Genomic DNA, 27,421 nt, shown 5'->3' on the forward strand with positions numbered 1-27,421 from the left:
ATGTTTGGAAGGATGAATTGGATCTGCTGTCTGTCTCCAAGCCACCTATTGAGAGGCTTTCTGCATCAGGCCAGGCAGGCATTGAGTGAATGCAGGAGTGGGCAGGTTCTAGCTAGCCGCCTGTGCATGGTGTGAGTGCATATTTGGGCTCTTCCGGAGCAGTCTGATGGCTTACTCCAGACTAACCGCATGCTGGTCTGGGGTGCTTGGAGTCACTGTAATGACAGCTGCATGGCGCAGAGGTCTGAGACCCTTCAATCTAGCAGCTTTGTGGTACCTTTTGCATGTGGATCAGTGATTGGCTGCTTGTGCATCCAAAGAGACCGTAAAGAGCAAAGTCCTGCACACTTCCTCTCTCCTCTCCCCACTTCCTCTTGAGGTTCTATTACTAAAGACAATGTATCTGTTCCCCCCTCCCAGTGGAAAACAGGGTTCAAAGTTAAGTATTCATTAAGGTGATTCCCAAAGTGGGCTTCCAAAGACCTTTCTTATCCCCTCTCCACACTCCCCCGGTTAATCTCTCACGTGTATTGTGCAGTGTTTGCTGGCCTGCCACCTCCTCCCCATGCAGGCGCACACACTACTGCTGAGCTGCCACATCTGCAGGTAAAGCAACAGGTGATTCCTTGAATGCTCCCCACCTTCCCTCGCTGCTCCCATTACAGCCTTTGGTGAAGCTGGGGTGTGGGGTCAGAGCTACCCAAGAGGGCACAGAAGAGAGAGAAAAACGATGCAGAAGGAAAAGGGGGAAAATACCCTGAAAAGAAGAGACAAGAAGGTGTGGGAGGGTGAGAAGGAGACTGTGAAGGAGAGGAGAGAAGAGACCGGAGAGACAGCAACAACTGCATGAGACAGGGAAGGGGAGACAGTTTGGGAACCACTCAGAGGGCATGTCTCTGCCTTTGTAAGCCAGCCAGGAACCTATGAGGTAAAGGGAAGATCTCCGTGGAGGCTCTACCAGCAGCCCAGAAGCATTTTTTTTCCAGTAATCTCTGCTTTATTGGGAGGGTGAGGAGAGCCAAATCTCCACCCCTCAACACTCTGCTGTTCTAGCTCCTGGGGTCTCTGGGTAAGCCACACTTTTGTGTCAGCCTCATTGTAACAAAGGTGCATCTCTGCACCTGCTCCTGTTCTCACTGGCTTCTGCAGACACATTAGCCTCCCCAGAGCAAGTCCTGGTCTGTCCATATACAGGACAGCTGAAGAGCTTTGGGCAGTTGGTTGGATCTTTTGATGACTACCTGTTCTATTTATTCCCTCTGAAGCACCTGGCATTGGCCACTGTTGAAAGACAGGATACTGGACTAGATGGACCTTTGGTCTGACCCAGTATGGCTGTTCTTACGTTCAGAGACTGCAGAAATCCCTGAGGAGCTGTACAGTGCTTGCCTTACAGTCTCTGGGTTTTTTCTTTGCAGTTCATGGCCCAGGGGAAAGCTGGGGGCAGCTCCCCTCCGTCTGCACCCCCAAAACCTGGCAGCCAGTTGGACAGTATGTTGGGAAGCCTCCAGTCTGACCTGAACAAACTGGGAGTAGCTACCGTTGCCAAAGGTGTTTGTGGAGCCTGCAAGAAACCAATTGCTGGACAGATGAGTCTAAGGCAGCATCTTGTTGCTAAGCCTTGGCAACAGCAAGGAGTAACTGGGAGGGCTGTATCATGAGGCTGAAGGGACTGGCGATGCTGAAGAAACTGAAGTACTCTATTTATCCACTGGCCAGGTACGCTGTAAGCTCCTCCAGTGACCTCTACCCTGCCCTTGAGGGACTGCCCTCTCCTGAGATGATAGGTAATTCAGTTTTCATGCTACCCCAGTCCAGGGCTCCCTTGAGTAGTAGAACGTGTAGTTAGTGCCAAACTCTACCTGGTGTGTTGTCACGTGAGTTGCCACAGCAAAGAAGTAGAGTCGTCCCCCATAACTGCTCCATCTTCCCTACAGGTCGTCACAGCCATGGGGAAAACCTGGCACCCAGAGCACTTCGTTTGCACCCATTGCCAGGAGGAAATTGGGTCACGCAACTTTTTTGAACGTGATGGTCAGCCCTACTGTGAGAAGGACTATCATAATCTCTTCTCCCCTCGCTGCTACTACTGCAACGGGCCCATCCTCGACGTGAGTCCCTGAGCCAGCGCGTGTCAGTAGAAGTCTCTCTTGGCCATGCACGCGGGGGTCTGGTGCTGTACTGTCGAGTAGAAAAGCGCCCCCAGGAATCGAGCCATGCCGCGGGGGGGGGGGGGGGGGGAGAGACCCGAGCCGCGCCGCGGGAGGGGGGGGGATCCGGAGCCGACCCGAGCCGCAGGGACCGGGCCGGGCCAGAGCCGCTGGGGCCTGCAGGGACGGGGCCGCGCCTCCCCGGAGCCCTTCTCACGCCCCCACCACCACCCCAGCTTACCTTGTGCTGCTGGCCCGCCCCTGCTTCTTTTCAGGATTCACGGGAGCAGGGGAGGGGGCGGGGCGTTCAGGGGAGGGGAGGAGGGGCCGGGGAAGTGAGCTGGGGGCGGGGTGGAGAGCTGCAGCGCGGGGCCCTCTTGGCGCGGGGCCCAATTCAGCCGAATCGGCTGAATCGTCCTAAAGCCGGCCCTGCCCCCAGGAGTCACGGCCCCGCCCCCAAACGCAGCTTCGGGGAGTGGGGCACGGACAGGGATAAGGGGGGGCACGACCTGAAAAGTGTGGGGACTACTGTCCTAGAGCAAGTGATGTAGAAAATGGGGGGTGTGGGGGTAGAGAGGGACTGTGGTGTTACTTAGTGGATGGGGAGCTAACAGTGATCGCTATTTCCACATGGAGACTACAGGAGGTGTAGCATGTGCTCCTCCTATAGCAGAATAAGGGATACCTCTGGTCTGTGACTGGGGATCCCAGCCACCCTGTTTGCCCCATGGAGTCTGGCTGGGTATTCCCATGAAGGAAGGTCACAAGCTGATGCTGTCTGACTCTGTTTTTCCCTTGTGTCCTTGGCAGGGTTTCATGAGAAGGATGGCAAAGCCTATTGCCGCAAGGATTACTTCGACATGTTCGCTCCGAAGTGTGGGGGCTGCGCCCGGGCCATCCTGGAAAATTACATCTCTGCCTTGAATACCCTATGGCACCCTGAGTGCTTTGTCTGTCGGGTAAGAGAGCCTGTGCTGCCCACTGGCACCTGACCCCTCTCCCAAGTCCCCTAGGTGGTTCCCTCGATCAGAACAAGGGGTCTGTGCCAGCACAGGACAGCCAGCCCAAGAAAATACATAGTGTGATAGTGACCACGCACCCTCTTGCTTCTCTGCCTGTTTCCATTCAATTCTCTAGGGGCTTAATTCCCTCCCCCTGCCCCATAGCCACAGTTATGGGCTTCTGCAGCAGTTCACTGATAAGCACAGAATTTTTCCAGTGGTTTCTTAGTAATAGTGAGCTAAGCTTTCTAAGCACTCCGCCTCAGCACCCTGTGAATAGAAATTCTGGCAGTCTCTTGTGAGCAGCTGACCAGCTTCATCCTTGCCTGGACCTGGCTTCAGGCTCTTCTGCTCAGGAGATGTTGCTGGGCATTCTTCACGCTGCTGCCTGTTAGTGGGGGCAGCAACTTTCGGGCAGATTCTGTCTTTCTGTTGTTAAAGTCAGGCCAATTTCCAGTGTTTGTTTTCGAATGGAGGTGGATGGCTTAGTAGTCTCAGCATCAGGCTCCCAGGAGCCTGCTGCCTTTCAATGCTGCAGGCAACTGGAGTTCCTTGCAGTTCCCTGTGTGAGAACATGCCTGGATATGCACTTACTGTGGCTGCACCCTGCTGGATGCCTGCACGCAGGGCTCAGTTTGCATCTGCCTGTGACTAAGTAGATGTCCAACCATGCGTGCACTTGCGGTAGTGTGTGTGTGTCCCTAGGGAGGAAGGATGGGCTGGACGTTCAAGTACAAAACTAGGACTCAGGACATCTGGCTTCTGTTCTTGACTTTGCTGCTGACCCGTGTGACCCTGGGCAAGTCCCTTAATGGCTCTATACCTCAGTTTCCCCACCTGTAAAATGTGGGGGAGTTCCTCCTAACTTCCCATGACTGTAGTGAAGGTACAGCCATTAATACCTGCCTGGGGCTTAGACAGTGATAACCATTATAGAGAGATGGGTGCCTCTTAAAAAATTGGTCTCTAACAGCTTCTCTTCCTAGACATTAAAAGACCCAGTATCGCTTTTGTAAGGGTATGGACTTGTCCCCCAGGGTCCTTGCCCAAAATTTCTCCCCCTCCACATTTCTCCAGTGGCTGTCACCTTCTGCCTGCCATTGTATTTCAGTGGTGAAGTGACTCTTGTATGTGTATAGTCTGGGATGAGTCAAGAAGGAGGGTGCTGTCCCAGGGAATATGCATAATATCTGGCATTCTAAATGGGTAATTTAAAAAAAACCCTACTGGCCGTCACCTTCTTTTTCACTGATATGAGCGTAAGCAGGACAGATACAGCTAAAGAAATGAAAACCAGCCCATTGTGACAAGGTAAAAGGTGCTCGTGATGCCCTGGAGCATAAGGAATTCTTCCCTGCCTATCACCTGGGTGAGCTGGGGTGGATGGGCTATAAAAGCTGTTATGGTGGCAGCTGTCTCTGTGGATGGGGGTGTTCTCTTCCCTCCCAGCTTATTGGAAGCAGGAGAGGCTCTGGTGTTGCTTATCAAGTGTTCTCAGTAGTTTTGCTCTTGGGTTTGGATTTTCTTTGTGTTAATAAAGCCAGCCTGGAGTAAAGGGACATGAAGTATAGTTGAGGGCTTTATTTTCCCTCCCAGTTGCTGCATCTGCCTGCTTATGCTCAGTAACCCTGTGTCTGCTGGGCACCCATCATCTTTGCAGCAGTACTTCTGCAGCCCCTTTCTGCTGGATGAAGATGATTCACCCTGCCCACTTCCTGCAGGAGGCAGCTAGGGGCATGGCAGGCGAAGGCATGGATTGTGGAGTTGCCTGTGTCCCCAGCTTGCCATATCAATCTGTTCCCTTTTGCTTCCACCTCCTGCAGGAATGTTTCACGCCGTTCATCAACGGCAGCTTCTTTGAGCACGATGGGCAGCCCTACTGTGAGGTGCATTATCACGAACGCCGCGGCTCGCTGTGTTCCGGCTGCCAGAAGCCCATCACGGGACGCTGCATCACCGCCATGGCCAAGAAATTTCACCCAGAACACTTTGTCTGTGCCTTCTGCCTCAAGCAGCTCAACAAAGGAACCTTCAAGGAACAGAATGACAAGCCCTACTGTCAGAACTGCTTCCTCAAACTCTTCTGCTAGACGCATCCTAGCTGGGAACGGAGCATCTTTCTGCCACCTCACTAGGCAGCCGAGTCTCTCTGAGCATTACTGTGATTTAGAAACCTTGCCGGGGGAGGGGGGAGACGGAGAAGGGGGGTGCTAAGTGCTGCTCCAGAAAGATGAGACGGACCATTAAACTGGAAATGCCCATGTTGTGTTTCAGTGGGGAGATGCTGAGCCCCATCATTAAAGTGTTGTATGATTGTTGACAGCCGAGAGGAGCCTGAAGCGCTACCGAGGAGATGCCTTTCTCAAGGAGAGGGCTGGATAAAGCCTTGAGTCAGCTCTCCCTGAGCCAACATGTGACACTTCCAAGCCAAAGGTCCTTGGCTTTGGTGACACTTCTCTCTCGCTGGGGCAGTTAAGCGCTGTGTGACCCAAGCAGTAGCTCTGCTGCTGTACAGCAAGGGCCATGCTCTGAGCTCTGCATTGCCCGGGCTGTGCACGGTCGAGTCCTGGGGCACACGGGATTTACTACGATTACAGCAGCAGCCCCAGAAGCTGTAAAGACCCTGCAGTGGAGTCTTTCCAGTTCAGTAACACTGCAGGGAATTGATGCCACTTATTTTTTAGAAAGGGGAAGTAGGGGGCTACTCTGTTTTTCTAGCTTGTGATTCTCTCCCCCTCCTGAATGGAGTGTCCTATTTTGTGCTGGACACCCCCAACTCCCCAGGAGTGGGTAGGGCAAATGCTCCTAATTCTGCTGCTCCTCGGAGAGGAGGAGGAGACTGGCACCAATTAATTTTAAAAGAAAATGCAGAGAAAGTCCCCGAGGTCTGGTGTATCTGACCCTTGGAGTTTTGCTATGGAACTGAATACTGTATGCTTTGATAAAAACTGTAGATTTCTACACTGAGGTTTGAGTTCAGAACTAATTTACTTTTAATCCTCTTCTACAGAAATTGGTTTTGAAGTGATTTTAAGAAAGCTACTTATATTATATCTCACACTGTGCTGTTCTAGGCAGGGTACCAGTTGTGCTGGTTACTGCATCTGTAACCTCAATGCTTGGGTCTAACAAACCATTAACATGAAGTATTTTCTTTTTACTGGGGGTTGGGAAGGCTCTGGGTTTTGCAGGGGAAGGGAATGTGACTTGTATTGTTTGCTAGCACAAGCAGGTGAGCTGTGAATAGCTCTTTTAATTATCTCAGATCACCTGGAAAGTTTATTTTGTAACCTGCAAACTGCTGTATTTGACTTACCTGCCTTTCTCCAAAGCCCGACTTCCAGGGTAACAAAAAGTGAGTCTTAATTCAGTGCCACATGATGCAGAGATGGAGAACCCAAAGTCCACCTTCATAGTTTTATTCCTCTTCAACCATCAGAAATGAGAGCAGAGGGTTAACTCGGGAAGGGGAGTTCTCCCCTTAGGTGGGAAGGATGGTCCTGGGGTTGAAAAAAAGGGCTGGGAGTCAGGAGATCTGGAATCTGTGCTTGATTCTGCCACAGACTTGCCGTGTAACCTTAGGCCAGTCACTTAGCCATTCTGTGCCTCAGTTTCCCCATCTGCAAAATGGGGCAATATTCCCGCCTTGTAGGATTTTGAGGTTTAGTTCATATTTGTCAAAGGCACTTTCAGATCTTGAGAAGGAGGGTGATGTAGAAGGACAAAGGATTGTGTTAGAAACAACCCTACAGTGTTCTACACTAATGGTGAAAGTGGTTCAGTGAGAAGAAGGTTTTAAAATATGACTCTAGAAGATTCTAGATCTTTGGTTATTAAGGCATGGCACATTGGGGTGGCTACAAAATGTTCAAAATGGAAAAGGCATAGGGAGTTCTGGGATTAACTGTGTAAGAAACAAACCCTCACTTTAACAGAGGGATCCTAGCTTACTATTTTAAATAACCTTAGCTCGATGCTTCACTACCATCCTTGAATAAGTGGAACTGTTTTTCACTGGTTTTCCATACAAATGAGCCTCAGTCTGTGGTTGTGAAAGCAGGGTTTTGTGGAACAAGTGGTAAAACAAAAAGCTACTCCAGTTGGGTAGAGCACAGCTTTTGGGAAGTTCCCAAGGCAAGAAACTGTCTAAATGGTCATTTTGGAGTTGAAATTAGTTTTACTTAAAATTGGGATTTCTGAGCTTCCTGCTGAAACTGACACTTGTTCTGACCCCGCTGGTTGGGAGAACGGTCCTGTGTCCAGTGCACAGGACTGGGAGTGTCTCTGCCACTGCATTTCTGTGTGATACTGAGCGAGTTTATAACCTTCTGTGCCTCCGTTTCCTTATCTGTAAAATGGGGATAATACTTAACCTACCTCACTGGGGTGTTGAGGCTTAATTCATGGATATTTCTGAAGGGCTTTGAGACCCTTGGAAGGAAGGTGCTGTAAAAGGGGAAAATCTTGTTACAGTATCCCAGTGTCAGAGCAAAACCGTTTCATCCCCTTTTAATAATGGTTTAGTAGTCTCCATGACCATTACTGCCTTAGCAAAATGTTGAGAGGTTTCCTGATCAATTGGGATTTAAACTGGTTTGGGGATGGGTCCTATGCTCATTGCTGCCTCCAAATGTTACTTTCCCTCAAGCTGGCTGCTGCCAGTAGGAGGGTCAGAAATACCCATTTTAAATTTCCTAAATTCAAGTACAGTTTAGACTGGAACATTTGAAATGCTGTACAGAGCAAACTGGGGAAAGGGATGTGTTAAGACTGCCCTGCGTGATTAGCAAGCATACTTCACAGATACTGATGGTGCTAAAGTGCAGACCAGCAAGTTGTACTACTGCACTGTTGCAGGTAGTGGGACGTGTCCCAAGGAGTGGTTGGGTAGAGGGGTTAGGCGAGAATGTGCTTTTGGAAGGCTGAGATGGGTAATTCAGGCTTAAACTGGACACAGGAGGCAGGTGTGTACAGTACACAACCACTGAGGAGCTACAAGACTGCATGCAGAGGCCGGGCAGCTGCCCATTCAGAGGCAAGTTAAGCTCTAGCTACACCCCTGTTTCTTTGAAAGGTTTTGTGTTAGGGTTACTATAATGTTGTCTTGAAAGGCCTCAGTGCTCTGTTTACAATGATCTCCTAATCTGATGAACTCTGGCAGTGCAATCAAAGAGCTATCAGACAAGGTGGGTCTCAATCAAATCACGCCCCGAATAGCTTGGGGGGATTTCCCTCTGGGTCGACAGTTACTTCATTTGTTTTTCCTTGTAAATGTCTAACTCTGCTTTTTCCATTTAAAATCCCTATGATTATGCTAATAAAATTTTACCATTATTTTCACTTGACTTGGTTCCACTCATTTCTAGGCTTGTGGAAATGGTTCAAAGCATCCATCGTCTGTAGCTCCTCTTGCCTTCCACGATGGAGAAACCAAAGGCCATGCTGGCAAGAGCTGAGGAGGGTGATTTTTATTAGTACGGTTTCGACCTTAGCCTGGACAGGGCAGAGATGTAAAACTGAAACTGTCACTTGTGCAATAAGCAGACGTGAATCCTGACACACTCACTTCATCCTTCTCAGCACAATATGCTGGCATTGCCACACCCTAGGGCCATGCAATAACTGCTTGGACACTGGGTCATGAAGAGTGCTAATACCCTCCAGTCGTTCTCAACCTCTGCATGGTGATCTTACTGACAGCATCTGGAAATCACAACCTACATTTAACCCCCCTGGACTGCATTGTAACCTTCCTGATGCACCTCTGTGCTAAGCACTTGTAATCATACCACTGATTATTCAACATAACACCACAGATGTATAGGCTGTTTGCAGTAATAACAATTAAAAAAAAAAAAAAAAACCCCACATGCCTGAACAGAAAATGTCATCCCTGCCCTAAAGAGCTCACAGTCTAAAGGGACTTATACAGGCCAATGGCAGTAGCACAAGAAGAAAATAGGGCTTAGCTCTGGGACTTTGACCTTCACAAGGAATGATCCCCAAGAAGCAAATGAAAACAAGGCTTTGGGCAGGAACCTGGTCTGTGCACAGTAATGCAGTAAACCTGAGGTCAATAGAAAGCTGCTGTTAAGAAAAAATCTGTAGCCTTCCTGCAGACGAGTTAACTCCCAGTTTGCACTTGGAAAGTTGGAGGAACTGGTCTGATTTCAGATATCTGAGCATGGGTATGTGAGGAAAATGAAGTGGCCTTTATAGAGCTGAGACCTAAACTGATTTATTCAAATCCACCCGATCCAGCACCAGAGCATACAAGCAGCGTCTGGATTGGCAGGCGGCAGTACAACAGCAGGAATTCCTAATTAAAATTCTCCCAAGCTGGCTAATCCTAAACTCTTGACGCTATCTGTGTGCTGTGCGCATGTATGAAATCCAAAAGTTGACAGGAATGCACTGTTAAGGTCCCTGACTTAGAACTTTAATTCACCACTTAAAAAGAAGTTAAAGCTTCTCCCAGCACCATTAACCGGGCCCTGTTATGAGCACAATATATATATATATATTTTTTTTTTCATGTTAAATATGTAGCTGAATGTAGTGCTGTTTTGGTTTAGCACATACACAGGGCCAGAAATCACCCACCTCTGGTGTTTGCCTGGTTCTGGGCAACGGAATATATTCCTTTAAAAATATCTAGTTTAGGGGAAAGACTAAAATGTCACCTTCCCCCGTTCTTGTTTTTGCACCAGCCATTTTCCCTTGCTCCCAAAAATGCAGTGGGACGGAGAGAGGATTTGGCTGTTGTTTCATAGCGCTGGTTGCAAAATCCTTCATGCTAACAGTCCCAGCAACAGCCTGTTTGGACAAAAATAATTCGCATTGTTCAATCTCCACATTCCATTCAGTTCTCGGCCTCCCAGCTGAGGTCCCAGTCCCCTTCTCTCTTCCCAGGCTGGGCTGGTTCATAGTGTCAGTTGGAATATGGTGACCTGTGATGTTGACAGCTGGGGACCTACCACCTCAGAGACTTGCAGTGGTTAATGACAGTAAGTAGTTTTCGCTCACGCTTTCTCCTTTTTTGACTTGCTGCGTCCCAGTTTCCAGCATAATTCTCCCTTCCCATTAACACAGGACCTAGGAGTGCAGCGCCCTGCCGTGGTGGTGGTGGTGGGTGTCATTGACTATTTACAGAATCTCCCAAGCCGGAGAACCAGACCTTGTGTGTGCCTCCCGCTCTGCTGCTGGCTGAGTGGGGTAAGTGGCGTGGAGCAATCGGCCTTTGAGGTTAGGTGGGGCCTTCCAGAGAGGAGGGAGGCTACTAGCTGTGTCTCCTGCTATTTGTGCTGAAGGCTGGGGCTACTAGCTAATGGGGCTGGGAGTGATTCGACCTGCACGCTTTGCCAGTCCCTGCCTTGAGCTGGTTTACATAAAGAATCTGAACTGCGGCAAGGCATGTCCAATACAATAGGTATTGTAGGATAAGTCCAGGGGTGTTTCTTCTGGAATCTGAGCTGTGACTTTCTCTACACACTGTACACGAAACACACAAATGGAGTTCAATAAATAATGCCCCTACTGAACACTGCCTTGACTGAGATTTCTAATGCAAAGGCTGGCAAACGTTCTCTCACCCCCATCTAACCCCAGTAACAACCGGCTCCAGGCACGTCAAGACCTCACACGCACAGGTGCGGCATGTACAAGATCAGTTTGAAGCTGAGGATTAAGACGAACAGGCCCCAAGCTCTGAATCTTTTGCAGAAACACGTAGGGGATCTACAAGAACCAAATAACCTTGGACTTGGTGAGAATCTTTAATCTTGTGTGGAGCAGCTTGGTATTTACATGGAGACAAAACCTGATCGAGGAGGCAGCCACACTTGTATTTAATTTCCAGAGCCACCCTGTTTTCGCCTTTCCCCGAGTGAGTTTGGCTGACACTCCAGCTTCAGAGAAGGCTCACAGCTCCCTCTAGGGCCCATTGACAAAACTTCGGAGGTGGGCACAGGCCTCAGAACTCGATGCAAGGCCTCTTTCCCTGCAGTCACCAGCCCCCTCTTGGGTGAGCCTTAAGTGCCTCATGATATCCAGGGATTGAGCCCAGATGCCGCACAGGCTTCAGGAAGAACCAGAGGCTTGTGTTTGCCACGGATGAGAATTTGGTAACCAACCTATTACGAATGGTACCAAACACATTTTTAAACCCAGACGGGCTGATCTGTTGGACTGAGCTTCAGGCTTGACAAATACTACAGGGGTGATGAGTGGAATACCACACAGTTCGCTCTGTGTCTTCAGCATGAGCCAGGAAGGAGGGAGATGCTACATCCCCTGTGCAGCTGGGAAAGACCCCTTGCTTTTTTGGTAAGATTAGAAACGTGTCCCTGTTTGTTTGGGCAAAAGGTCTCTTCCTTCTGCAGGGCACTGGCTGTTACAGTGGTGTCATGTCTCAAACAGTGAAACCCTTCGGTCGGAAATGGGCTTTAGTCCTTGTCTACATGAGAAAGTTGCATCAATTTTATCTTTAAAATTATTTTTTTAAACCACACTCACCCTGTGTGGAGACTTAAACCAAAATAAGATGTTCTTATCTTAAATCTCTTCCTAATCGACTGAATGGCAACAGCCACTCCTGCTTTTGCAGAGGTTTATAAATCACACCTTTAAACGGAGTCGCTTTTCTGGTGTAGATGAGCCCATCTAAACATACAATGGTATTAATAAAAGAGCTCCTCCCAAAACAAGCCCTCCTGTCACCTCATGGACTCTTAGCCCAGCACTCAGGTGTTGAGGTGACTGACCAGAATTTCCAGCTACATAACTAGACCCCAAGCATGTTCTCAATGAAAACAGCACCCCAAACCCTTATCTGACTGGCATCATAGCTATAAGCATAGTGCCTATTCCAGCGTAACTCCCCCACGGAGACGCTATTCCAAATAGAAGCAACTTGGTTCCCCAAAGTTACTACTCTGCTTTGATGAAAAACATCTTCCATCTCAGGTATTCCATGTACTGCCCACGGATGGTATCCTCCAGTGTCCTCTCCAGCATAGTTCTCGCTCTCAGAGTGATGATGCTGAGGTGTCTTCCAAATACGGCTCCCCTGGGTACCTGGCGACATCTTGGCTGGAAGGGGCCACGGCGATTCGCTTCCTGATGATGTCACGCACAGCACTCGCCACAAAGTTCCTCACCGTAGCCTCCAGGCACATCGAAAGATGGAAGGCGCAAGTGATCGCAGCAGCATCAGACAGATCACCCCCTTCGAGGGATGTTGCTGCCTCCCTGCCTATGCGAGACGTACACCAGCTCCTTACTGGCCCGCCGGGGAGGTACATCCTCTTCTTTGCCAGCTGCCTTATGGAGCTGTCTGCCTTGTTGAGTGGTACCTTCACCACAGCAGTTAGCACCAGGCAACCAGGATCTGTGTTTTTTCCAGGAGTTGTAAGAAATTCCTTCCTTTCCTAGGTCTATATTTTGTGTCTCTAGGGGTCTGTTACTATTTCCTGGAGCGTAAAGTGACAACAAGCTATATAGGTGAAAGAGAGAGAATGTAATCATTGGGCAGGCATTGAGAGAGTGCTGGTGCCTGGAACCAGCCCTGTTTTAAACTGCTGGGATCAGGGCAGCTGCTCCCTTTGCCACTCCCACATCTCACCCCCGTTGGCAGCCAGGTGCCAGGGGAGGCAAAGCGGGCAGGGACATTAAAGGGGCCGTACCAGCAGGGCTGCCGACAGGGAAGCAAAACAGATACAAAAAATGTGCAAGCGCTATCCGGGGTGGCTAAACCGCATGTGGCTCTTTTACAGTTACAGTGCGGCTCCTGGAGCTCCCCATTCACCCCCCCCCCCCACCACCACCATTCTCCACCTACCAGACTCGGGGCGGGGGCGGGGGGAGCTCAGGGCTTCTGCCCTGCGGCAAGGTAGAGGAGACTGGTGCCTGCCACTTTCCATGCATAAAATGCTTAGGGCAGATTGCCTAGAAAAATGCTGTAAGAAAAGCTGACCTCTCCCTCCCTCTCTCTCTCAGTGTTCGCTTCTCTATCTTCCGTCTCACCCAGGACCGCTAATTAATTTCGAGGAAAATACCGCAGACACAAACACTGCCAAAAGCTATATACGTGAAAGAGAGAGAAAGGTAATCCTTGGGCAGGCATTGAGAGAGTGAGAAAATCTAGCCTATATTCAAGAAAAAATAACTATTCTAGGCTTTAATAGCCTACAAATCATAGATGCACATAGTTTGAAATCACTTGCTCATCAAGTTCTCAGAATATTTCAATTAATTGATAGATCGATAGATCTTCCTTCGCTTCTCTCAAAACCTCCTATTTATCCTTTCGTCAGGACTCTGTGATATTTACTGATATTTACCGCTCGACCCACGTCCATAAGACGATCACCTGCAAACTCAGTCACGTGAAGCATGGATAGCGCATGAAGCGCAAAGCAGCGTGTGCACTAAAATACACAATTGTACCTATACAGATCAAAAGAAGAAAACCCACGAACACTTAAGAAAACGAAGAAAACCACTATACGACTGAGCGTGCTAGACCGTAAACAAAAGACGGCGCCCTTCCAGCTATCGCCAGCCAAGGGGGACGCTATACACGACCTCACTGTTAGGCCCCCACCCACCGACCACAGGCAGCGCAGCAGAGCTGAGCGGCTTCCTGCCTGCTTGCTCCATGTGGCTGCCAGCATCTCCCTGTGGCCCCTGGGCAGGGTGGGTTTGTCCCAGGGCCTGCACCCCAGACCACCTCCCCCAACTCCAACTCCCTCCCAGAGTCTTAGGCAGGTGGGGGACAGAGATTGGGGGGGTGGCCTGCCACCCGAGAGCATGGTCTGTTTGAGGGACCATGTGCTGAGCCTAGCAGCCTTCAAGTGACCAGAAGCACTAGAGAACAGGAGAATTTTGCAAGGGGGTTCTCCAGGTGAAGGAGGAGCAACTGCGTGACCCCTGGGCTGAGTGGCTGCAGTGTGTGTTTGTGGTGTACTTGCTGCTTGACTGAAGTATACCGTGTGGTCTGTTTGTTTGAGGGACTGTATGCCGAGCCTAGCGCTCTGTTCCACAACTTGAGAGCTTCTTAAGGAGACTTTGATCCTTTTAGCACCCGTCACCTTTGAACCAGGTGGTGGGGCTATGCAGGGAGAATAAAGCTTTAAAATGCCCCCTCCTAAGAAACCAGAGGAGCTAGAGAACACGCTAGAGAAATTATTTAAGGCTCCGATTGAAAGAAACTATACAACAAATCAACCTTGCTATAGAAATTAGTTTCGGAGTGGATGGAGCAAGCGCCTGTTCCAAAAATCCATTTAATATATAGTCCTCAGAGGACGTAGCCGATATTAAACTGATAACACATTTAAAATTATTAAAGCGAATGTGTAAATTTGATTTTAAACAAGTTCAGAGGGACGGTACTGTACAGGTAGGGTCAGGCAGACGATTGGTCCTCCCTTACGTGCTGTGGCTCTGGGGAAGCCGGAGCGTCAGGGGGGATCAGAATTAGATGCAGTCGTCTTCCCCTGCCTCACCCTCTGTTGTGCCTGCAGACTCGCGGGGTGGCTCCTCTCGGTCTGGCAGAGAAGCTTGAGGAGGTGACGCCGCTCCTGGGGTGGGGCTGGACTTTCTGGCTACGACATCTCTTTGCCCGGTAGGACGGCATGTAGCATCGAGATCCTGGGCTGCGGACTGCGATCCCGTTGGAGCAGCCTTCCTCCGGTTAGCAGGGTGATCAGTAGCTTCGGGGTCCTGGGTCGAGGAGGTGTTTCCTTCGGGAGCCTCCCTCTCTGGAGCAGCAGTCAGCATCCTGGTCCTGGGTCGTCGTGGTGGGGGCTCCTCTGGTAGCAGCCTTCTCCAGAGCAGCAGGGTGAAGGGCAGCTTCTGGGTCCTAGGTAGAGGTTCTCCGCGGGTCGTCCTCCTCCTCCTCCTGAAGAAGTGGTGAGGAGATGTTGCTCCTAGCTGTGAGATCCCGAAGAGCCGTCCTCGTGGCGCCAGGCCTCCCTGCAGAGGTAGCCCCAGGGGTTTTCTATATATTCAATGTCCTGAGAGAATAATGGGGCCTCTTACACTTGACCTATCTTAGGGCCTCAGAATGTCATCATCTGGCCCTGGCAGGGGTGGGCCAAACCTACTGACCCTCCGAGCTGCATACAACAATCTTCAGACATTCGAGAGCTGGGACGCGCCTCCTGGGGCTCAGGGCTTCAGTCTCGTGTGAGATGCCTCCCTGGACTCGGGTCTTCAGAGCCTCCTCCCTGCTGGGCAGAAGCCAGAGGCAATATGAGAGGAGGGTGCATGGGGGTGTCCCCCACTGATTTTTTGCCAGAGTTTGCTATTTGCTTGGTCACATGGTGTCACTGGACCCCTTCCCTGTGGCTCTCAACTTTCCTAGATGCCTCTAGGCTCAGCACATGGTCCCGCAAACAAACAGACCACACTGTGTGGGGAGTCAGGTTTGTAGAAATTTTGGTGGTGCCCAGAGACTGCCGCCCCCCCCCCCCCCGGAACCTTCCTAAGGCTCAGGGAGTTTAGGGGGGGGGAGAGGGGAGAAAGTGGTCTGGGGTGCAGGCCCTGGGCTGGGGCAGGAAATTGGAGTGCAGGAGAGGTGAGAGACTGGGCTCTGGGAGGGAGTTTAGGTGCAGGCTCAGGGAAGGAGCTCAGGTGCTGGGTGCAGGCTCTGGCCTGGGGCAGGGTGTGGGCTCTGGGCTGGGGTTGGGGTGCAGGTTCCGGGAGGGAGTTTGGGCACAGGCTCTGGGCCCCCTCCCTGCACGGCAGCTTCTGGAGCAGGAAAGCTGGGGGCTGCGCCTTGGGTAGAGGCGGCAGCAAACAGCTGGGAGCTGCAAGGAGAGCTGCTGCGTTTGCTGCTGCCTCTCTCCAAGGAACTGAAGCAGAGGCCGGGTCCTGCAGCTCCCAACTGTTTGCTGGTGTTTCCCCCTGCAGAGCTAAAACCTGGGAGCTGAAGGGAGGGGCTGTGGGCCTCAAGCTGTTTAGGGGGAAGGGGGAGGGCTAAATCTTAAATTGTGCCCGCCCTCTCTCAACAGGCACCAGTCTCCTCCAGCAGAAGCCCCTAGCCCCACCACCCTGCCGCAGAGCAGAAGCCTTGAGCTCTCCCCCAGTCTGGTAGGTGGAGAATGGTGGGGGGGGGGGGTGAATGGGGAGCTCCAGGAGCCGCACTGTAACTGTAGAAGAGCCCCATGTGGTTTAGTCCCCCCGGATCGCGCTTGCACATTTTCTTGTATCTGTTTTGCTGCAAGAGTTAACAGTGACTGAGTAAGTCACAGGAAGTGGGAGGAGGTGCGGAGGGAGGGGGTGCAGGCAGAGCGCAGCGCTTACTTGGGGTTCCTGGGCTGTGGGGGCTCCACATGCTGCTACCCCCAGGCACTGCCCCCACACCTCACTACTGGCCACAGGGGCACTTGGGGTGGGAGCAGCACGTGTGGACAGACCCACCCTGTCCCGGGGCCATAGGGAGACGCTGGCAGCCACGTGGAGCAAGCAGGCAGGAAGCCGCTCAGCTCTGCTGTGCTGCTGGTGGTGGGTGCGGACCCTGGGCCGTTTTAAATCGCGTGCGGGTGGGGGAGAACCCAGGGGTGGAAGACGGGGCCAAGGGAGAGACCCAGCCTCAAACAGTGCTGGAGTCGGGCCCTGGGCAGAGGTGAAAGTGAGCCAATATGGGCCAGTACGAAACCAGTAAGAAGCCGGTACCAGCCTGTACGTACACAGCCCACATTAAAGCGCTGCCACAGCAGTGCTTCAACGTTGCGGCCCCTTCCCCGTCGGCAGCACTGCCGGTACGGCCCCTTTAATGTCCCTGCCCACTTTGCCTCCCACCGCACCCGGCTGCCAACGGGGGTGAGATGTAGGAGGGGCAAAGGGAGCAATTGCCCTGGTCCCGGCTGTTTAAAACAGGGCGGGCTCCAGGCACCAGCACTCTCTCAATGCCTGCCCAACGATTACCATTCTCTCTCTTTCACCTATAGAGCTTGTCGTCTGTGTGTCCGCGGTGTTTTCCTCGAAATTAATTAGCGGTCCTGGGCGAGACAGAGGATAGAGAAGCGAACACTAAGAGAGAGAGAGGTGTCAGCTTTTCCTGCAGCATTTTTCTAGGCAATCTGCCCTAAGCATTCGGTGCATGGAAAGTGGCAGGCACCAGTCTCCTCCAGCAGAAGCCCCTAGCGCCACTACCCCTGCATAGCTCCACCACCTGGTTCAAAGGTGACGGGTGCTAAAGGGATCAAAGTCTCCTTAAGAAGCTCTCAAGTTGCGGAGCAGAGCACTCCTGTTCTCTAGCGCTTCTGGTCACTTAGGAGCGGGCTTTTTAAAGGCTGCTAGGCTCAGCACATGGTCCCTCAAACAGACCATGCTATCAGGGGTGGCAGGCCACCCCCCCAATCTCTGTCCCCCACCTGCCTAAGGCTCTGGGAGGGAGTTTGAGTTGGGGGAGGTGGTCTGGGGTGCAGGCCCTGGGACAAACCCACCCTGCCCAGGGACCACAGGGAGATGCTGGCAGCCACGTGGAGCAAGCAGGCAGGAAGCCGCTCAGCTCTGCTGCGCTGCTGGTGGGTGGGGGCCTAACAGTGAGGTCGTGTATAGCGTCCCCCTTGGCTGGCGATAGCTGGAAGGGCCAGCACGCTCAGTCGTATAGTGGTTTTCTTAAGTGTTCGTGGGTTTTCTTCTTTTGATGTGTATAGGTACAATTGTGTATTTTAGTGCACACGCTGCTTTGCGCTTCATGCGCTATCCATGCTTCACATGACTGAGTTTGCAGGTGATCGTCTTATGGACGTGGGTCGAGCGGTAAATATCAGTAACTATCACAGAGTCCTAACGAAAGGATAAATAGAGGGTTTTGAGAGAAGCGAAGGAAGATCTATCGATCTATCAATTAATTGAAATATTCTGAGAACTTGATGAGCAAGTGATTTCAAACTATGTGCATCTATGATTTGTAGGCTATTAAAGCCTAGAATAGTTATTTTTTCTTGAATATAGGCTAGATTTTCTCACTCTCTCAATGCCTGCCCAAGGATTACCATTCTCTCTCTTTCACGTACATCGCTTGTTGTCAGTGTGTATCCGCGGTGTTTTCCTCAAAATTAATTAGCGGTCCTGGGTGAGATAGACAAGCATAGACAAGCGAACAGAGGGGGGGGGGGCAGCTTTTCCTGCAGCATTTTTCTAGGCAATCTGCCCTAAGCATTCGGTGCATGGAAAGTGGCAGGCACCAGTCTCCTCTATCAGAAGCCCCTAGCCCCACTACCCTGCCGCAGGGCAGAAGCCTTGAGCTCCCCCCCAGTCTGGTAGGTGGAGAATGGTGGTGGTGGGGGGGTGAACAGGGAGCTCCAGGAGCCGCACTGTAACTGTAGAAGAGCCCTATGAGGTTTAGTCACCCCGGATAGCGCTTGCACATTTTCTTGTATCTGTTTTGCTTCCCCGTCGGCAGCCCTGCTTGTACGGCCCCTTTTACATCCCTGCCCCCTTTGCCTCCCCCTGCACCCAGCTGCCAACGGCGGTGAGGGGAAAAGGGAGCAGCTGCCCTGGTCCCGGCTGTTTAAAACAGGGCCGGCTGCAGGCACCAGCACTCTCTCACTGCCTGCCCAACGATTACCATTCTCTCTCTTTCACCTCTGTAGCTTGTCGTCAGTGTGTATCCGCGGTGTTTTCCTCAAAATTAATTAGCGGTCCTGGGCGAGACAGAGGATAGAGAAGCGAACACTAAGAGAGAGAGAGAGAGGTGTCAGCTTTTCCTGCAGCATTTTTCTAGGCAATCTGCCCTAAGCATTCGGTGCATGGAAAGTGGCAGGCACCAGTCTCCTCCAGCACAAGCCCCTAGCGCCACTATCCTGCCGCAGGGCCGAACCCCTGAGCTCCCCCCAGTCTGGTAGGTGGAGAATGGGGGCAGAACTCCAGGAGCCGCACTAACTGTAGAAGAGCCCCATGCGGTGTGGCCAGCCGGGATAGCGCTTGCACACGTTTTCTTGTCTCTGTTTTGCTGCGAGAGTTAACAGGGACGGAGTACGTCACAGGAAGTGGGTGGGTTTATGCAATGTAGGAGTACACAGCAGCAGCCAGGGAAAGCAGCGAGAGGAACCCAAGTAACCAGACTGAAAGATTTCTCGGTCTTTAAGCAGAATTGTGTGTGGAGTTCTTGCTTTGAATTATTACATTGGAGTCATTTGGGGGAGTGATTGTCACTTAAGCGTTTCCTAGTTGTCCAACTCTCCTTGATGGCATTTGGTCCCTGTCTCGGAGCTCCTCGTGGTGACGTAGAAAGCTGTGGCGGAGGTAGGGCTGTCTCGTTTTGCAGCATATTTTTATCGCTTCTCGGCCTTTTGGCTAAGATCAAGTGTAGTATCTGTTCTTATCAGTTTAATATCTGATACGTCCTCTATCTGAGGACTATATATTAAATGGATTTTTGGAACAGGGAGATGGAATAGGAGCTTGCTCCATCCACTCCACGCATCGACCTGGTATTGCAGTACCTCCAGGAACGGTGCACCTCCCCTCGGGGAGACTATTGTGGTGAAAAAAATAGAATCTATTGAATGTGTTACACCAATACTGACTTGGACTCCGAATATATTCTAGAAGTGGCATACTAGAGATCACTTCTTTGCTGATGTGTGTATGTACTTTGTGAACCTTGTAACGGATACCTGTAATCTCTCTCAACTCAAGCCTGACCCCAGATGTCTAGTACCTTCCTTCTTAACTTGTGTACTTGATTTCAATGCCCCTCTGCCACGTACATTGGCCAAACTGGACAGTCTCTACGCAAAGGAATAAATGAACACAAATCAGACATCAAGAATTGTAACATTCAAAACCAGTAGGAGAGCACTTCAATCTCCCTGGACACTCAAACAGACTTCAAAGTGACCATTCTTCAACCAACAAACCCTTCACACACAGACTTCACTCCAAATGCTCTCTGTATGTGTGTGTATATATATATGTTCCATTCTATATGCGTCCGAAGAAGTGGGCTGTAGTCCACGAAAGCTTATGCTCTAATAAATTTGTTAGTCTCTAAGGTGCCACAAGTACTCCTGTACTTCCTTTCCCTCTGTTGATACGTTAGCACTGACCCCAAACTTGGTAAAGCAACCCCATCTTTTCATGTGCTGTCTTTTTCACTCCAGGCATGTGATGAAGTGATAATACTTGTATTCAACAACAGTGTGAATTAGATAGATTTGGTTATATTCTTCTCCCCGCCCAGCATATGTTGCATGGATCTCCATTTGTGAGATCATGTGAAGGCACAAGGTGTCCTTCTGCTCCCAGAGGTCCCCGATCCTGTTCCCCCCCTCCCCTCCCAAAACCTACTGTAAATTCTAAATCATTATATTTTACTTCTCATTTTTAGGATGTGGCTTGGGATAGGCCACTTAATGGGGGTGGGTGCTTGCAGAGTGAAGATTAAGCTCATTCACAGGAGCTTTGTGATGGAATGTACATTATCTAGTGTTTATGGCAGGCTTTACCGCTGAAGTGCTGCTCAGTACTCTGCTATTAAACTCTGTTTTTGTGGGGATCGATTTACCCCCGTCAGGCACTCAGCGAGAGAGTTGCTTCTCCCGCCCTTGCAGTTATTAATTTTTCCACCAAGCTTTGAAATCTGAACCAGCAGGTGGCACCACAGTTCCACAGCCAACCCTAGAGAGAGGAAAGTGAAGTCCTGCTCTGCAGACCGAGCAGAGCAGGCTATTGGGACCCACAGGACGTGCAGTCGAGGGGCTCGTCTGACTGGCATCATAGCTATAAGCATAGTAGCTATTCCAGCGTAACTCCCCCACGGAGACGCTATTCCAGATAGAAGCAACTTGGTTCCCCAAAGTTACTACTCTGCTTTGATGAAAAACATCATCTTCCATCTCAGGTTTTCCATGTACTGCCCACGGATGGTATCCTCCAGGGTCCTCTCCAGCATAATTCTCGCTCTCAGAGTGATGATGCTGTCGTCTCTTCCAAATACGGCTCCCCCCTGGGTACCTGGCGGCATCTTGGCTAGAAGGGGCCATGGCGATTCGCTTCCTGATGATGTCACGCACAGCACTCGCCACAAAGTTCCTCACTGTAGCATCCAGGCACATCGAAAGATGGAAGGCGCAAGTGGATCGCCGCAGCGTCAGCCAGATCACCCCCTTCGAGGGATGTTGCTGCCTCCCTGCTGTTAGATGGAATGTACTGTTTCAATTACCTATTAATAAGATGTTTTTAAAATACTGAAATGAATCACTGACTTTGAACTGAAATTCAAAATGGAATACATGAACTCTAACTTTGAACTCCATCTTTGAGAGGGGACTTATTTACTACACAGACTCTAGCTTAAACCAGTCAGAACCGGTTTTTCCCGCCAAGTCCAACCCTCAGTGTTCCATCACCTCAGAACTCTCCCCGCCAAAAAGGCTTTATAAGGTCTTGTTCAGCGCCTGCGCGGGGCTGTCCATTCCAGCGACAGTTCGTACACGGTCGGGTCTTCGCAGAGCTTCAGAGCCGAGATCGAAGAACAACATCTATCCCGTAGTGTGTTTGAGGAAGAGGAGTCCTGTCATCGTCATTCCTATATCCTGCATCTCCTGATGTCCCTCATCCCAGAGGGTCTCCTCGCCCGCGACGAGAACCATCAGTCGTCTGGACTCCCCAGTGTTCCTTCTCAAGGACTCTAAATCAGTCCAAGAGTTGTAGGTCCTGGGCATCACGCCTGTACGTGACATCTGCTGCATCAGAGCAATAGGAGAAAGGTTTCCGTGTTGGGGTATTGTTTATTGTTTTGTAGAATCCCATGGAAGGGTGTATGGGCCTGAGCTCCAAGCTCTCAGAGTCAGTCACTGATCCACTATTTTACTGATTTATGGTTTTGCTGTTTCACTGTGTTATTCTTGTATTTCTCCCCAGCATTCTCCCTAGTTTTTCTGTACCTTTTATCCCTAATTCACTTACCTTTATTTGCACCGTATTATCTTGTCTTTTCTTTATTTTATTATATTTTATGGGTAGCTAAATCCACCGGTGACAGACATGGAAGGGAGCCGAGTCTGCAGGGGCTTCTGAGAAAAGGGGCTTTCCCTGTTATATCTTCCCTCTACCATCTCTCTAGTATTTCCTTTGAAGCGTTACCTTCTTCCCCTCGAGGTAACGGTGCCTATGCGTGATGTACACCAGCTCATTACTGGCCCGCCGGGGAGGTACATCCTCTTCTTTGCCAGCTGCCTTATGGAGCGGTCTGCCTTGTTGAGTGGTACCTTTGCCACAGCAGTTAGCACCAGGCAACCAGGATCTGTGTTTTTTCCAGGAGTCGTCGTACCAAATGCCTTCCTTTCCTGGGGCTATATTTTGTGTCTTTAGCAGTCTGTTACTATTTCCTGTAGCGTAAAGTGCTCTTCCAGACCCTCTTCATGGCTGAGCTGGGGCAGGGGCAAAATGCATCCCAAACGCTGTGCATCATTCTGGACTACACGGTCAAACACAGCCATGGAGTAGGAGAAGAGTCTCTCGGGTGGGATGGCACAGTAGGATGAGGGCCCATCGAGGATCTTCCTCATAGCCTTAGGACAGTTTGACCATTATTGCTTCTGGATCCTGGAATCTGCTGCCGGAACTTGGGTGTTTCCTCTCCCGGCTTCCCGGCTGTAGTTATAGATAGACGCAGGGGTTCCGTGAGAAGTCGCTGTGTTCCCTGGATTTCCATTCTTTCCTCATGGAATTTCTGCAGACAGGTCTTCAGTGAGCCTGTTTACAAGGCGGTCAAAGTCATTGAAGGATTCTGTCTTTCATCCCACTCAACTCCCTCAGAGCTACAACAGGAAGAGACGGTCCAACAACTTACTGCATGGCTTGCCATGTTATAGCAGTCTGCCACCCGCCCATAAGCCAGGTAATCATCCATGCTGCATTCAGTGCAAGAAACTGGATAGCCCCCCAATCTGTTGCTGGATTTGTGCCTGCATTCTCTTTTTACTCCTGCAGCTCTTTCCTTTCTTGTTTTGTTTGTATCAGGGTTTTTTTTTCCATTGCCTTAAGTTTAAAGAACGTTAATGAAGTTTATCTACCCCCTCCTCTAATCCCCCTCAAATCTTTCCTGATCCCTAGCTCCTCTGGTGGCTTAGGAGCAGGCTTTTAAAAACTTGGTTCTCCCTGAGTAGCCCTAGCTCCTGGTTATATAGTTCATAACAGTTTAATCATCATTAAAAGTGTGAAGATACCAACGATAGACACATTCTGTAACTAGAATCTGAAAAGTATATAAAGATTCTGAAAATAGCCTCCACCCCCCGCCAAAACTAGCACAGTGCCCCCTCCACCCTCCCCAAACACACACCTCTTCAAAAGCACTCGCTGGCAAAAACAAGAGTCAGCGCCTGTGCTACAGCCAACAAGCTCACCCCAAGGGTCATGTAGTCGCTCCTCCTTCACCTGGAGAACTGCCTCCCAAACTCAGGTTAGCTCAGGGGTCTCAAACTCAAATGACCATGAGAGCCGCATGAGGATTAGTACATTGGCCCGAGGACCGCATTACTGACATCTCCCACCCCCACCCCTGCCGCCCTCGGCCCCACCCCCACTCCACCCCTTCCATGAGGCCCCACCCCTGCCCCGCCTCTTCCCTGCCCCCATTCCAACCCCTTCCCGGAAATATATACCATATGATGGGGGCTAATTTAGCTACAACAAGTCAGGGAAAAAGCTAATGTACTCAATGATTGTGGAAAAAGCTAATGTACTCAATGATTTTTTTGCCTCTGTCTTCACGCACAAGGTCAGCTCCCAGATTGCTGCACTGGGCAGTACAGCATGGGGAGAAGGTGACCAACCCTCTGTGGAGAAAGAAGTGGTTCGGGACTATTTAGAAAAACTGGACGTGCACAAGTCCATGGGGCCGGATGCGCTGCATCCGAGGGTGCTAAAGGAGTTGGCGGATGAGATTGCAGAGCCATTAGCCATTATTTTTGAAAACTCATGGCGATCGGGGGAGGTCCCAGATGACTGGAAAAAGGCTAATGTAGTGCCCATCTTTAAAAAAGGGAAGAAGGAGGATCCGGGGAACTACAGGCCAGTCAGCCTCACCTCAGTCCCTGGAAAAATCATGGAGCAGGTCCTCAAGGAATCAATTATGAAACATTTAGAGGAGAGGAAAGTGATCAGGAACAGTCAGCATGGATTCACGAAGGGGAAGTCGTGCCTGACTAACCTAATTGCCTTCTATGATGAGATAACTGGCTCTGTGGATGAGGGGAAAGCAGTGGATGTGTTATTTCTTGACTTTAGCAAAGCTTTTGATACTGTCTCCCACAGTATTCTTGCCACCAAGTTAAAGAAGTATGGGCTGGATGAATGGACTGTAAGGTGGATAGAAAGCTGGCTAGATCGTCGGGCTCAACGGGTAGTGATCAATGGCTCCATGTCTAGTTGGCAGCCGGTTTCAAGTGGAGTGCCCCAAGGGTCGGTCCTGGGGCCGGTTTTGTTTAATATCTTTATTAATGATCTGGAGGATGGTGTGGACTGCACTCTCAGCAAGTTTGCAGATGACACTAAACTAGGAGGCGTGGTAGATACACTAGAGGGTAGGGATCGGATACAGAGGGACCTAGACAAATTAGACGATTGGGCAGAAAAAAACCTGATGAGGTTCAACAAGGACAAGTGCAGAGTCCTGCACTTAGGACGGAAGAATCCCATGCACTGCTACAGACTAGGGACCGAATGGCTAGGTAGCAGTTCTGCTGAAAAGGACCTAGGGGTCACAGTGGACGAGAAGCTGGATATGAGTCAACAGTGTGCTCTTGTTGCCAAGAAGGCTAACGGCATTTTGGGCTGTATAAGTAGGGGCATTGCCAGCAGATCGAGGAACGTGATCGTTCCCCTTTATTCGACATTGGTGAGGCCTCATCTGGAATACTGTGTCCAGTTTTGGTCCCCACACTACAAGAAGGATGTGGAAAAATTGGAAAGAGTCCAGCGGAGGGCAACAAAAATGATTAGGGGTCTGGAGCACATGACTTATGAGGAGAGGCTGAGAGAACTGGGATTGTTTAGTCTCCAGAAGAGAAGAATGAGGGGGGATTTGATAGCAGCCTTCAACTACCTGAAGGGGGGTTCCAAAGAGGATGGAGCTCGGCTGTTCTCAGTGGTGGCAGATGACAGAACAAGGAGCAATGGTCTCAAGTTGCAGTGGGGGAGGTCCAGGTTGGATATCAGGAAAAACTATTTCACTAGGAGGGTGGTGAAACACTGGAATGCGTTACCTAGGGAGGTGGTGGAGTCTCCTTCCTTGGAGGTTTTTAAGGCCCGGCTTGACAAAGCCCTGGCTGGGATGATATAGCTGGGAATTGGTCCTGCTTTGAGCAGGGGGTTGGACTAGATGACCTCTTGAGGTCCCTTCCAACTCTGATATTCTATGATTCTATGATTCTAGGGAAAAGATCTTGGAGTCATCGTGGATAGTTCTCTGAAAATGTCCATGCAGTGTGCAGAGCGGTCAAAAAAGCAAACAGGATGTTAGGAATCATTAAAAAGGGGATAGAGAATAAGACTGAGAATATATTATTGCACTTATATAAATCAATGGTACGCCCTCATCTCGAATACTGCGTACAGATGTGGTCTCCTCATCTCAAAAGAGATATACTGGCACTAGAAAAGGTTCAGAAAAGGGCAACTAAAATGATTAAGGGTTTGGAACGGGTCCCATATGAGGAGAGATTAAAGAGGCTAGGACTCTTCAGCTTGGAAAAGAGGAGACTAAGGGGGGATATGATAGAGGTATATAAAATCATGAGTGATGTGGAGAAAGTGGATAAGGAAAAGTTATTTACTTATTCCCATAATACAAGAACTAGGGGTCATCAAATGAAATTAATAGGCAGCAGGTTTAAAACAAATAAAAGGAAATTCTTCTTCACGCAGCGCACAGTCAACTTGTGGAATCCTTACCTGAGAAGGTTGTGAAGGCTAGGACTATAACAGAGTTTAAAAGAGAACTGGATAAATTCATGGTGGTTAAGTCCATTAATGGCTATTAGCCAGGACGGGTAAGGAATGGTGTCCCTAGCCTCTGTCGGTCAGAGGATGGAGATGGATGGCAGGAGAGAGATCACTTGTTCATTGCCTGTTAGGTTCACTCCCTCTGGGGCACCTGACATTGGCCACTGTCGGTAGACAGGATACTAGGCTAGATGGACCTTTGGTCTGACCCGGTACGGTCTTTCTTATGTTCTTAAATCCCCACCCCAACTCTGCCCCCAGGGGGTGCAGGAGAGGTGTGGGGTGCTGCAGGGGGTCAGGGTGCAGGAAGTCGGGGTACAGGAGGGCTGCGACATGGGGCTCAGGGCAGTGGGTTAGGATGCAGCAGGGGTGCGGGGTTCAGGGCAGGGGGTCGGGGCGTAGCAGGGGGGCAGGGTGAGGCAGGAGGTTCAGGGCAGGGGTGCGGCCTAGGGCTCAGGGCAGTGGGTTGGGATGCAGGAGGGGCGTGTGGAGAGGCAGGGGATCAGGGTGCAGGAGGGGTTCGGGGGCAGGATCTGGCCCAGTGCCTACCGGGGGCAGGGCAGGCTCCCTGCCTGCCTGCCCTGCCCCGCCCCGCGCTGTTCCGGGATAAGGCTGGAACGTGAGGAAGGGGGGCGGAGGGGCTGTGTGTTAATGTTGCTTCAGGCAGCGCCTCCAGCAGCTCCCATTGGCCGTGGTTCCCCGTTCCCGGCCAATGGGAGCTGCTGGAGGCGCTGCCTCAAGCAACAGGAACGCACAGCCCCTCTGCCTCCCCCCCCCCCACCTTATGTTCTAGCCTCTTCCCGGAGCCCTGAACCCACCGAACCTAACTGAACCCCACCACGTGAGGGTCACCCCATCCCCATTACCCAGCCCGCTTACTTATACCCATGACTGTCTGTACTTTCTGTATGAGAGATGGACCCTCACCGCTTGTCGGCTGTATCTTGATCCCGCCCACTGTTTACCCCCGCATTGGGGACATTGCAGTCTGTATATAATGTGTGCTGCCCAACACCAAAATACTAGCATCCCCCTCTACTCTGTATGTTATCCCCAATGACCAATAACTGACTTTTCAAACTATGTATCATCTATTTTTAATCATTATCTAATAAACGTTTAAATCTGTTCTTATCAGTTTCATCATTTTTTTTTATTTGATAAACTGCTACACTGATGCAATATATCTGCTGCTCTAAAAAAGAGCTAATGGGATGCATCCCGCTGCCCCTAAAACACAGCCCAAAACGCTGGCCACTGCCCCAGCACGTCACAGGCTCCCGGCCGTTGCCCCCCAGTTCT

General features: G+C 50.5%; 1 protein-coding gene and 1 non-coding gene across 2 annotated transcripts; both read left to right on the top strand.

The window, feature by feature from the left end:
- The first annotated feature begins 1,379 nt into the window (after window positions 1-1,379).
- On the top strand, window positions 1,380-5,643 carry LOC135978879 (paxillin-like). The gene is made up of 4 exons (XM_065579605.1): window positions 1,380-1,610; window positions 1,938-2,115; window positions 2,961-3,109; window positions 4,975-5,643. Exons 1-4 carry the CDS (start codon window positions 1,422-1,424, stop codon window positions 5,239-5,241), a joined length of 783 nt encoding a protein of 260 aa, XP_065435677.1. The 5' UTR covers window positions 1,380-1,421; the 3' UTR covers window positions 5,242-5,643.
- A 13,799-nt stretch (window positions 5,644-19,442) lies between these two features.
- Window positions 19,443-19,633, top strand: LOC135978880 (U2 spliceosomal RNA). The gene has a single exon (XR_010596236.1). It is a non-coding gene; the product is annotated as a U2 spliceosomal RNA (small nuclear RNA).
- Window positions 19,634-27,421: the final 7,788 nt, after the last annotated feature.

Source organism: Chrysemys picta, unplaced genomic scaffold (assembly GCF_011386835.1).
Source record: "Chrysemys picta bellii isolate R12L10 unplaced genomic scaffold, ASM1138683v2 scaf500, whole genome shotgun sequence".
Taxonomy (NCBI): domain Eukaryota; kingdom Metazoa; phylum Chordata; order Testudines; family Emydidae; genus Chrysemys; species Chrysemys picta.